The 12008-nt window shown below is 45.6% G+C and overlaps 1 protein-coding gene across 3 annotated transcripts in view; it reads right to left on the bottom strand.

Annotated features, from left to right (window-relative positions):
• The window catches only part of RANBP17 (RAN binding protein 17), a 1033051-nt gene that overhangs the window by 478516 nt on the left and 542527 nt on the right, over positions 1–12008 (bottom strand). For all 3 annotated transcript variants that reach the window (XM_029583607.1, XM_029583608.1, XM_029583606.1), the window contains exon 15: positions 1415–1488. In XM_029583607.1, coding sequence (XP_029439467.1) covers positions 1415–1488 — 74 coding nt within the window. The remainder of the gene's footprint in view (positions 1–1414; positions 1489–12008) is intronic.

The raw sequence follows: 12008 nt of genomic DNA, 5'->3' as shown, positions 1-12008 counted from the left end.
ATGTATTAGTTTCATTCAATCTGATGGGGTCAGCAGTTCCCAAGTGTGCTGCTGTGGAAGTAAGATACTTGAGAGTTGAGAGGGAGGGAAGAATGTTTACACTATTCTGCCAGTTACTACAAGCCAGAGAGCTGCTGGATAGTCTTGGAAGACTGAGACACTCACAGGCCGAAGCAATATTGGCACATATTAAATGGGTGCTCATGACTGAGCACCCGCTGTCTTAAGGTGCACCAGTCCACCTCTCCTGGGCGCCCGATTTAAATATTTAAATGGGCTGCCATGGTAAAAAGGAGGTGCTAGGGAAAATTGTGTGTCCCTAGTGCCTCCTCAGCATCTGGTTCGCAGGAGTGGCTGTCAGCGGGTTAAGAAAACGGATGTTCAATTTTATGAGTGGCTATTTTCCTAACCTGTGCACAGCCATGGGTTAGGAACATGGACGCTCGTTAATTGAGTGTCCGTTTTCCTAACCTGACAACTGGCACACTTTTTATTTATTTATTTATTTATTTTTTACAGTTCTCCTTTTTCTCCTTCGACTTCTCCTTCGACTTAATATTGCTATGATATTATGTCAGAGGAACTACAGAAAAGCAGTATTTTCTAATTTTATGAAAACCTTTGGGGATCTTCAAGAATTAACGCCTGCTCCGGGTCAGTAAAAATGTGTGCATTGGGCACACATTTTCTTTTTTTGCATGGGGGAAATAGCTAATAGCCTCAACAATATGAATTTACATGTGATAAGCGCTTTTAGCTATGCACGTGATTGGCCACGCATTTTGGACATACTAACCCCCATTTTTCATCAGGGGTAATGGACGCGCATCCATTCACGTGTTGAGCTGTACACTGGCTGCAGTGCACAGTATCGCATCTGCCTGCAAGGGCACCAAGGCCAGAACAGGATGAGCAAAGAGGATTGGAGAACTAGTGCAGAATTCTGGGTTGTGCTGTGTATACCAAGATTTCTTCAAGCCAATCAGCCATAGCTATAATACATGGAATATTTTGGGAGGCAATTTTTTTGGTTAGGTATAGCATTATAAAGATGGTGACTGAATTGTGTTTTATTTTGGGGATAACATATAAAGCATTTCAATCTATTTATTGGAATGTCTGGAGAAGTGATATTTTATAAAGCAGGATGTTTGTTATGTGATGTCTGTTTTACTACTGTATTTTGTGTTGCACATTTTTGGTGCATTTTTGTAAATCGCCTTGGAGATGTCTGACTTGGGGAGGCAGCATAAAAGATTTTTACAAATAAACAAATTGAGTATTGCCTCCCAAAGTATTTCTGCATTATTTCCTACAGTAGTAAATTTATACTAGGACACTTCTTTGTGACAAATGTGTTTTGTGAACATTTACAGAGAAAAAAAATTAAAAATGTATAATTAATGACACTCACACTTTTGCCATAAATGTTTCCAGTACATGGTTGTCATCTGTGATCCCTAACACCTCTGACATTCGAGTGTACACCTAGGAAAGAAGAAAGGAAAGATTTACTAACCTGAAAAAGTCAAAACAATGATGTATTGTTCTCACAGTTCCAAAGCAAGGCCAACCTAAAAACCCATGTAAAGTGGGTTTATTTGGTTCTCCTGATATACAACTTACATTCTAATAAACAGAAGATGTGGTTCTTTTATTCAATAAAGTCAAGCAATGCCTTTCTGTTGGAAATAGTTCAAAGTCCAGGATTTGGGTAAATGGAGTCCATTGTGAATATTTTATGTAAATTACTAGATACGAATATATCACCACAAGGGAGGGTGTTTGCTACAGTGACTACCAGTTTGTCCTAATGTGCTGCTCACACACTTTACTGTTCTAAGGTAAAACCTAGGAAACAATAGTTTGTAAGATGGTAGTGCAATTCAGATGTATTTTATAAATGCTCATTCTAAAGAGATTTAAAAATAATTACAGTATGCATGCATTTCATTACTTCTTTCCCTATATGCAGTCACTCTCCTGATACCACCAACACCTGCTAAAAATCATTGCCCACACTTCAGTCGTCATACTACTTCAGTAAATAATATGCTTAAAACCATAAGCTCACAAGAAAAAATGGGGAAAGGAATCACATTCGCAAGCTGCTACTATAAAACCTAATGCCTTGATGGACCACAGTGAAGTCTCTGATATCTGCAGGTTTCACAAGAAACAAACCTAATCAGATAAAAGCAAAGCAACTGGGAAAGGAATGACACAGCCTCCATGTGAAGTGAGCCTGAAGATAGGTATGTTCCTAGCCAGATGAGAACTTTCTCTCCAACCCCAACATCCACCTGAGACCTGTTTTAAAAGTCAGATAAAGCACAGTGATGTATCTTAATGCTTAACTGCATCATCTACAAACACCAATCTGATGCTAAGATAATGGAAAGTTTCCATGATTACAGTCTTTTAATAGTTTATTCTGCTACCACTGAAATCGCATTTCACTGTTTTCTTGCTGATTTAAAAGATTTTGGAGTTTTTAACAATTTCTCTAGTAGACAGCAATATCAAAATGTTTATTTACAAAATATATTTTCTTTAAACTATTACATGATTTATTTTGTAGCTATTTAAATGCATTTGGGAGATCATTATGACCATAATATACTAATGTATCATAATACATATAAAAATGTGCATTAATGACCAGCTCAGAAGGTTCTTTATGATAAATAGATATTTTTACATATTTAAGGGCTTATTCATTAAAATTAAATTTTTTTTGCCACATATGCAATAAAAATATTAATTTGAAATTTTGATTTGTAAGATTTGTGGACTCTTGCCATTGTGGTGAGATTAATGCAACCCATGGTGTAGGCCCCCTGAAGGCTCTTACTAACAGTTGGTGGAGCTACACAAGGAAGAGACTGGAGTGGAGCTTCACCAATATTAACCCCTTTCCTCTTGGGTTGAACCCTCAGGTTCTGGGGGCTAGCAGATCTTAGGCAAGTCTCTAGGGGAGTAACGCATGCATAGGTTCAGAGCCAGACCAGGGTTGGAAGCAGGTGGCAGGAAAGAATGGTCGAAGTTCAGGCAAGAGTAAGTGGCAGGCAGCAAGCAAGAATGGTCAAAGTCCAATTGAAGGTCAGATCCAGAAGGCAGTCTGAGGACAGGCTGGGGAAATGAGAAGGACTGACACAGCAGGGCAAGCCAGAAGGTTGGATAAGACGAGGCTGGCTGGGCTGGAGAGACAAGGCAAGGAGAAGGTCCAGGAACACAGGAAACAAGAAGCAGCAACACACACTGGGATGTAGAAGCTCCATTGCTTAGGCAAGGTTTAAGCACTAGGGGGCCCTTTTATAGGGTTGAGGCATGGAAGTCATCGGAGGGTGTGCAGCTATTTTCCCACCACGTCCCTGAAAGCTGAGGACTTGGCACACATGCACACCTACGAAGAGCAGGGGGAGTAGGACATTGATGCTGCACAAAAGAGGTCTAGCCATCTATGGCAGCCCAGCCATGGAACATCACTGCAGGCATTGGAGGTAAGTGCACCTGCTTTTGAGAGCTTCCTGTAAGCTGGCAATCATATCATTACCTCCCCTCTTAAAACCCCTCCTACAGTCCTGGGCTTAGGCTTCTGAGGGAAGTGATGGGGTAGGCCCTGAAGACTCTCACCAACAGCTGGCGGAGCTACACAAGGAAGAGACTGGACTGGAACTTCACTTATACCAACCCCTTTCTCGCTGGATTGAGCCCTCAGGATCCAGGGGATGGAAGGTCTTAGGAAAGAGTCTCTAAGGGAACAGCGAATGCATAGGTTCAGGGTCAGATCAGGTTCAGAGACAGGTGGCAGGCAAGGATCAAAATTCAGGCAAGGGTCAGTGGCAGGCAGCAAGCAAGAATGGTCAGTGACCAGACAAGGGTCAATGGCAGGCACAAGCACGAATGGTCAAAGTCCAGGGAAAGGTCAAATCCAGAAGGTTGTCCGAGGATATGCTGGGGAGACTAGGAGTGACACAGCCAGAAGGTAAGGGCTGGATAAGGCAAGCTGGGCTGGAGAGAGATGAGGCAAGTAGCAGGATTAGGAATGCAGGAAATAGGAAGCAGCAACACACACTATACTCTGGGATGTAGGAGGCCTGTTGCTGAGGGCAAAGTGGAGGAGTCGGAGGGACCCTTTTATAGGGCTGAGGCACCATCATCAGAGGGCGCCACTGCCCTTCAAAGCTGAAGACTTGGCACATGCACACACCTAAGGAGAACAGGGGGAGGGGCCACGATGGTGGCATCCTTGCTGAGCAAAAGAGGCCTATCCATCAGTGGTGGCTTGGCCGTGGAGCATTGCTCTGGGGATTGGAGGTAAGTCCTACAGCTCTTGGGAGCCTCCAGTGAGCCAGCAATCGAAACACTATTCCACCTTTTGTAACTTGTATGCCACTCCAAAGCAGACTACAGCGAGGATAGATTTAGATGTTACTTATAAGCATTACAGTAATTACATAATCTTGTTTACTTCAGAGTTGAAGGTTATATCACTTATTCAGTCTATATTAGAACTGGGAATAGATCAGGTGGATTGTACCTGATCTATGCATCTGCTGGCCAAAGAGCCATGCTTTCAGTTAGTGCTGGAAGTAATCATTTAGAAGTCATGTTAAATCAGTTCTTAATAGTCGATGCACTAAAGATTTTAGCATGCTTGCTCTAATGTAGTATCATCCATAGTACAGAAAGCAACAAAAGCAAGATGAGATCAACAACTTTTTATTGCCTTGCAAAATCATAAAACCCTTGACCGAGTTTCGCCCTGTTGGTAGGCTGCGTCAGGGGCTGTAAAAAACAATATATAAAGTACATAAATATTCATATTAAATTCATAAATTAAAAACATATATAATAAAATATTAATAAATTTGCAAATGTAATCAAATAATATTAAATACCATCAATACAATACTAAAAAAAAACAAAACAAAAACATAATAATTAAATTGCATAGTGTAAATGCTTCCGCAGAGGTGTGATCGCTGCTGGCTTTCGCAGGCCCGCCCCCCCACTTCGCCACTCTGCCCCCCGTTACCGCCGGATTTTCTAAGGTCTGCGACATTAGAAAATCTAGGCCTTAAAGTACAAAAAAAGTAAAGGAATTGAATTGTACAATGTCTGGGCTAATTTGTATTTTACTCTTATTTAGTGTGTTCCATATAAACTTTATTGATTTTTTTCATAGCAGCATTACCTCCATTATATTTAATATAAAAATAATAATTAAGGGAGACAATATGTTAGAATCAATATACACTTTGCATATTTAATGGTGGCTCTTTACTAATAATTGCTTGATTTCTATATTTTCTCGGATAAATAGATAACATAGGTGACCACAGCCATTGATATATAATACACACCTATTTAATTATTGGATTATAATATTTTTATGGCATTTAAATATTTGATAATGCTGTCGACTTGATAATTCCATTTATTTCAATGATTTATTTTAAGTATCATGTTATGGCAACCGATAATCCAGAAATTTGAATAAGTTACAGCTTGATTATCTATTTAATTATACTTTTGTTTCTACTATGGAATACACATAAAGATCTGTTTATTCATGTTTTTATTTTTTAATCCCCAATATTTGTTTTTTTTAAGACAATAACTCCCCCACAAGTTAACCAATTTTAGAAGTAGCTGACTCATTAACCCATCACAGAGCCACCGTTGGAGCACAGTACTGATACTTTTACATTTTACAACTACACTACTAAGGTAATATATTTAAAACAATTCTCTCTCCTTTCTTTCTCCAGGAGCATTCACACTATACAATTTAATTATTATGGAGTTTCTTTTTTTTTTTTTAGTATTGTATTGATAGTATTTTATATTAATTGATTACATTTGCAAATTTATTAATATTTTATTATATATATATATATATATATATATTTTTTTTTTTTTTTATAGCCCCTGATGCAGCCTACCAACAGGGTGAAACTCGGCGTGAGTCAGGCAAGGATTTTTATGATTTTGCAATTCAATAAAAAGTTTCTGTTACACGCCCTGTCCGCGCCCGTCCTGCGCACGGGCTTGCTCACCTTCATGGTTCCACGGCAGGTCCCGGGTTGGCTGGGCCTTCTACTGTGCTCCAGGCCTCACGCCGGAGCTCAGCGTCTTCGGCGCTGTTGGCCACGCCCCTATGTGCGAGCAGACCACCCGGCCTCTTGTAGGGCCAGGGGTGGATCTTAGCTCCGCGGCGCGCCCTGATTCTCTCTTATAAGGAAGTCCCTCTGCCTGCACTTCCTTGCCTTGGCAATCGGGTCGGCTTATGTTCGATTGTCTCTGCGTTTGTACTTGCTCCTGTCTTGTTCCAAGTCTCGTTCCAGTTCTTTTCCTGCCTTGTTCCTGCTTCCTAGTTCCAGCATCCTTCTGTTCCTGTTCGTCTCCCCAGGTAGTAAATCCGGACTGCCTCTCTGGTACTCACCTCGGTTTGCTACTTGACCTGTCTGCTCACCTGCCTGCTTTCTGAACCCAGTCTGTTCCTGGACATGCTGCCTGCCTTCTGACTCCAGCCTGCTTCTCGTCTTGTCTGTCTGCTGCCTGCCTCCTGACCTCAGCCTGCCTGTGACCTCGTCTGACCTCCAGTACCTAACCTCTGCTTTGTTGACCATTCCTTGGACTGACTCCTGGACTCTGACCTCTGCCTGTTTGACCTTGTCTCTAGATTCTGGCTCTGTTCCTAGCCTTGTTGTCACCTACGTTCTTCTGGTCCTCCTTGTTCCACCTGACCTTCAGTCTCGAACCTGACCGCGCTCCCCTTCTGTCTGTGGGCACGCCGGACTTCCACTCTCCCAGGAGACCCTGCGAGGCCCACCTAAGTCCAAGCGGCCCAGGTCCCTACCTAACCTCTGTCTCCTTCCGTGCTCCGCCCCCTGGGGCAGTTGCCTCCTGGTCCCTACCAGGAGGGGTATCTCCAATGCCACAGGACAAGGGTCCACCCCCGAGCGCAACAGGTTGCCAAGGCCATGGACTAGGTGGAGTCTCCCGCCTCCAGTGCCCTACCGGGTTTGGCCGTCACAGCTAAACAACATCATCAAGGTTTGGAAACGCTGGCCTCTTCGGTAGAAGAACTTTGTTCCCAGCTACAAGATACAGCTTTGGCCAATCCTGTGGGCCTCTCAGCCACCATGCTTCACAGAGCATCTTTGGAACTTCCTGCACCTCCTCAATATAATGGGGACCCACGCTCTTGTCAGGGCTTCCTTAATCAGTGCTTTATGCAATTTGCATTGCAACCCTCGCTGTTTTTGAAGGAAATCACTAAGTTGACCTTCATTCTGTCTCGTTTGGAAGGGAAGGCTCTTGCGTGGGCCTCTCCCTTACGGGAACGTTCTGATCCCATCCTTTCCAAGTTATCTGAAGTCATCGCTCTCCTCAAGCAGACCTTCAGAGACCCAGGCCATCAGGCTGATGCCAGCCATAATTTACTCCACCTCCGTCAAGGGGCAAGGACCCTCTCCGAGTATACGGTGGAGATTCGAACTCTAGCCACAGAGCTTGGGTGGCAAGAAGATTGTCTGCAAGCCATCTTCCTAGATGGGACTCTCCTGTGCTCTCAAAGATGAGCGTCCGTGAGATTCCCACGTCTCTAGAGGAGCTGATCTCCCTGGCCAGGAGGAATGATCATCGTCTGCGGCAAAGACGCCTAGAAGTAAAGGCTCCACGCTTTCCTATAGCACGTCCCACAAGTACCTCCAATCCTCCGGTGAAGAATTTTGCACCACCACCTTCCTCTGTGGTGAAACCTATGGAGGTGAATCATGGGCGTTTGTCTCCGACCGAACAGCTACATTGGCGGGTCTTTGTCTTTACTGTGGCACTTCTGGACATCGTCTGCAGGCCTGCCCGGTGCGACCGGGAAACTGCAACGCCTGAGCCCGGTGGGGGTCCTGAGCTTGGGCACAAAACTGTTACTGGCCCTCAACGTTTGCTTCCTGTCTCTCTGGGCATCAATGCCCACACCTTCGCTACCACCGCTCTTGTTGATACCGGAGCTAGTGGCAGGTTCATTATGGATAACATCGTCAAGCTCTTGAATATCCCTCTCCAGCCATTGGAGGTGAGTCTCCGCATTGCCTCCATTCAGGGGGATCATCTTCCAGGACTGATTACTCACGGACAGTGGCTGTCCATCTTACCGTGGGTACTCTCCATGAGGAAGAGATGTCTTTCTACGTACTGAAGCGATCAACGCACCCGATTATCCTGGGACTGCCCTGGCTCAAGGCTCACGAACCCCAGTTCAACTGGCACACCCTGCAGTTGGTACAGCGGGGCTCCAAATGCCAGAAGACTTGTTTGAATTCCGTATCTCCAGTAATTCCTGTCATGAAGTCTGTTACCTTACCTGGTTTGCCTCCGCAGTATTCTGACCAACGATGTCTTCTTGAAGTAGAAAGCGGATACCTTGCCTCTGCTATGCAAGTTCAACTGTCCTATTGAACTCGTGCCGGGAACTACGTCTCCCAAAGGCAGAACTTACCCATTTGTCTCAACCTGAGACTCAGGCTATGTCGGAGTACATTAAGGAGAACCTAGAGAAAGGTTTCATCTGCTGATCTGACTCCCCTGCTGGTGCGGGGTTCTTCTTCATCAAGAAGAAGGATGGCAGTCTACGCCCCTGTATTGATTACAGGGGGCTCAACGCCATAACCCGCAAAGACCGATACCCATTGCCCCTCATTAGTGAGCTGTTCAATCACCTTGAAGGGGCACGGATCTTCTCCAAGTTGGATCTGAGGGGTGTGTACAATTTGGTACGCATCCAACTTGATGATATATGGAAAATCGCATTTAACACAAGGGACAGTCACTACGAATGCACTGTGATGCCCTTTGGGCTAAGTAATGCCCCAGCAGTCTTTCAACGCCTTATGAACGAAGTCTCCCGAGATCTTCTGTACTCCTTTGTAGTCATAGTATACCTTGACATCTTGATCTTTTCTAAAGACCTGGAATCTCATAGAGATCACGTGAGGATCGTACTGCAATGTCTACAAGAGAACCACTTGTACGCCAAGCTGGAAAAATGCCTGTTTGAGCGCAATCGCTTACCCTTCCTAGGGTACATCATTTCTGACAGAGGATTTTTCATGGACCCCGAGAAAGTCCAGGGGATCCGCTACTGGCCCCAGCCAGTAGGTCTCCGAGTCTTGCAACATTTTCTTAGTTTTACCAATTATTAGCGGAGCTTCATTGCTAATTACTCCTCCCTAGTTGCCCCACTTACTGCTATGACAAGGAAAGGGGCCAACACCCAGGCATGGACACCCAAAGCACTTGCCGCCTTCCAGACTATCAAGGAAGAGTTTTGCTCCAGTCCTTGCTTGCAGCACCCGGACCCCACAAGTCCCTTCATCGTGGAGGTCGACGCCTCAGCAATTGGCACAGGAGCCGTCTTGAGCCAGTTTGCCCCAAAGGACAAACTGATTCCCTGCTCTTTCTATTCACACAAGTTTTCCCCCACGGAACAGTGTTACACAGTTGGTGACCGTTAATTCCTTGTAATCAAGTTGGCACTCCAAGAGTGGCGCCCCTGGTTGGAAGGGGCGCAACACAAGTTTACCATCTTCATGGACCATAAGAACCTTGAGCATCTGAAAGAGGCTCAACTCCTGAACCTTCGTCAAGCCCGATGGGCACTTTTCTTCGAACGATTCAACTTCACGCTTTGTTTCCATCCTGGCTCTAAGAACCTTCGTGTTGATGCACTATCCAGATCATTCGAACCTGAAGACATCCCTGGCTTCATTATTGATCCTGCCTGTATTTCCCTTGCCGTGACCACTACAGTTCCTACTGGAAAAACTGTCGTTCCTAAGAGATTACGTGAACGAGTTCTGAAATGGGCTCATGACTCCAAGTTGGCAGGCCATCCAGGCCGTGCCAGAACCTTAGAGATGTTATGAAGACACTATTGGTGGCCCAATATGGTGCAAGACTCCCGAAACCATGTGGACTCGTGTCCCATCTGTGCTCAGCAGAAGCTGCCTACTGGAAAGCCCTGGGGCTTTCTGCAACCACTCCCGGCACCTACCGAACAATGGTCAAGCATCTCGACGGACTCTATTACGGACCTGCCTCCTTCCCAGAACAACACGGTGATTTGGGTAGTCATCGACCGTTTTTCGAAAATGGGTCACTTTATTCCTCTGCCGGGCCTCCCTTCAGCCCCGGAACTAGCGAAGCTGTTCTTAAAGAACATCTTTCGCCTTTGTGGATTCCCCAAGGAGATCATTTCCGATTGGGGACCACAGTTTGCTGCCAAGTATTGGCATTCTCTATGTAAGAAGTTCAACATCTCCTTAAGCTATACATCGGCCTATCATCCACAGGCCAATGGCCAAGCTGAAAGGACCAATTGGACCCTGAAGATGTTCCTCCGCTCCTATGTAAATGATCAGCAAGATAATTAGTCTGATCTTCTTCCTTGGGCCGAGCTGTCGCACAACACGCATGTTGCTGCAGCCACTGATGTTTCCCCGTTTTCTGCCTCTTCCTGTTCCCTTGACAGTTCCGTCTCCAGCGGCACAATCCATGGCTCACACCATTTGTCTGGTATGGAACAGAGTGAAAGAGCATCTTTCTCAAGCCGCTGAATGGTCCAAGCGTCACTCTGATATTCATAGACATCCTGCTCCACTTTTCCATCCCGGCCAAAAGGTGTGGCTAAGTGCTCGACATATACAACTGAGACGTCCCTCTCATCGCTTGGCTCCGAAGTACATAGGACCATTTCCTGTAATCCGAAGAGTGGGAGCAATATCATACCAACTCCAGCTACATCGTGCCTTGGGCATCCATAACACGTTTCATGTGTCCTTATTGAAGCTGTTGGTCCTCTCCTGGCCCTCACGCAGAGTTCCCGCTCCTCCACAGGTATCTGCTGAACCTGACCCCTCCTTCCAGGTAAGAGAGGTCCTTGACATTCGGCAGCGTCAAGGAAAATGGGAATACCTCTTAGCCTGGAAGGGTTATGGGGCCGAGGAGAATTCGTGGAAACCTTCCCATAATATCCTTGATAAGGAGCTTCTGAAAGACTTTCATAGGGCTCACCCTGACAAGGCATGGCCACGTAGGGGGGAGACCTAGAAGGGGGGGGGTACTGTTATGTGCCCCGTCCGTGCCCGTCCCACGCACTGGCCTGCTCACCTTCATGGTTTCACGGCAGGTCCCGGGTCGGCCTCCCTAGCGGCAGCTGCTAGCACTTCCAGGCCTCGGCATTCTGTGGCAGCGGCCGCCAGACCTTCTACTGCGCACCAGGCCTCCTGCCGCAGCTCGGCATCTTCGGCGCTGTTGGCCACGCCCTTACATGCACGCAGACCGCCCAGCTTCTTGTAGGGCCAAGGGCAAGTCTTAGCTCCGCGGCACGCCCTGATTCTCTTTTATAAGGAAGTCCCCGCCTGCACTTCCTTGCCTTGGCAATCGGGTCGCTTATGCTAGATTGTCTCCACGCTTGTACTTGCTCCTGTCTTGTTCCAAGTCTTGTTCCAGGATCCTTCTGTTCCAGCCTTGTTCCTGCTTCCTAGTTCCAGCATCCTTCGGTTCCTGTTCGTCTCCCCAGGTAGTACTTCCAGTCTGTTTTCACAGTGGGAAAAGGTAAACCATGGAGTGCCTCAGGAATCTGCACTTGAACCGGTGTTTTTTAATATATTTGTAAATCATCCGGAAAGGAGTACGACGAGTGAGGGGGATCAAATTTATGGATGACATAAAATTATGCAAAGTAGTTAAATCTCAAGCAAATTATGATACATTTCAGGGGGGCCTTATGAGACTGGAAGATTGGGCATCGAAATGGCAGATGAAATTTAATGTAGACAAGTGCAAAGTGATGCATATAGGGAAAAATAAGGTTCTATCTTAGGAGTTACCACCCAGGAAAGAGATCTAGGTGTCAGTGGATAATACATTGAAATCATCAGCTCAGTGTGCTGTAGCGGTGAAAAAAGCAAACAGAATGCTAGGAATTATTAGGAAGG

Source organism: Rhinatrema bivittatum, chromosome 18 (assembly GCF_901001135.1).
Source record: "Rhinatrema bivittatum chromosome 18, aRhiBiv1.1, whole genome shotgun sequence".
NCBI lineage: Eukaryota > Metazoa > Chordata > Amphibia > Gymnophiona > Rhinatrematidae > Rhinatrema > Rhinatrema bivittatum.
Note: the sequence above shows the minus strand (reverse complement) of the source record. Positions and strands in the feature narration are given on the sequence as shown.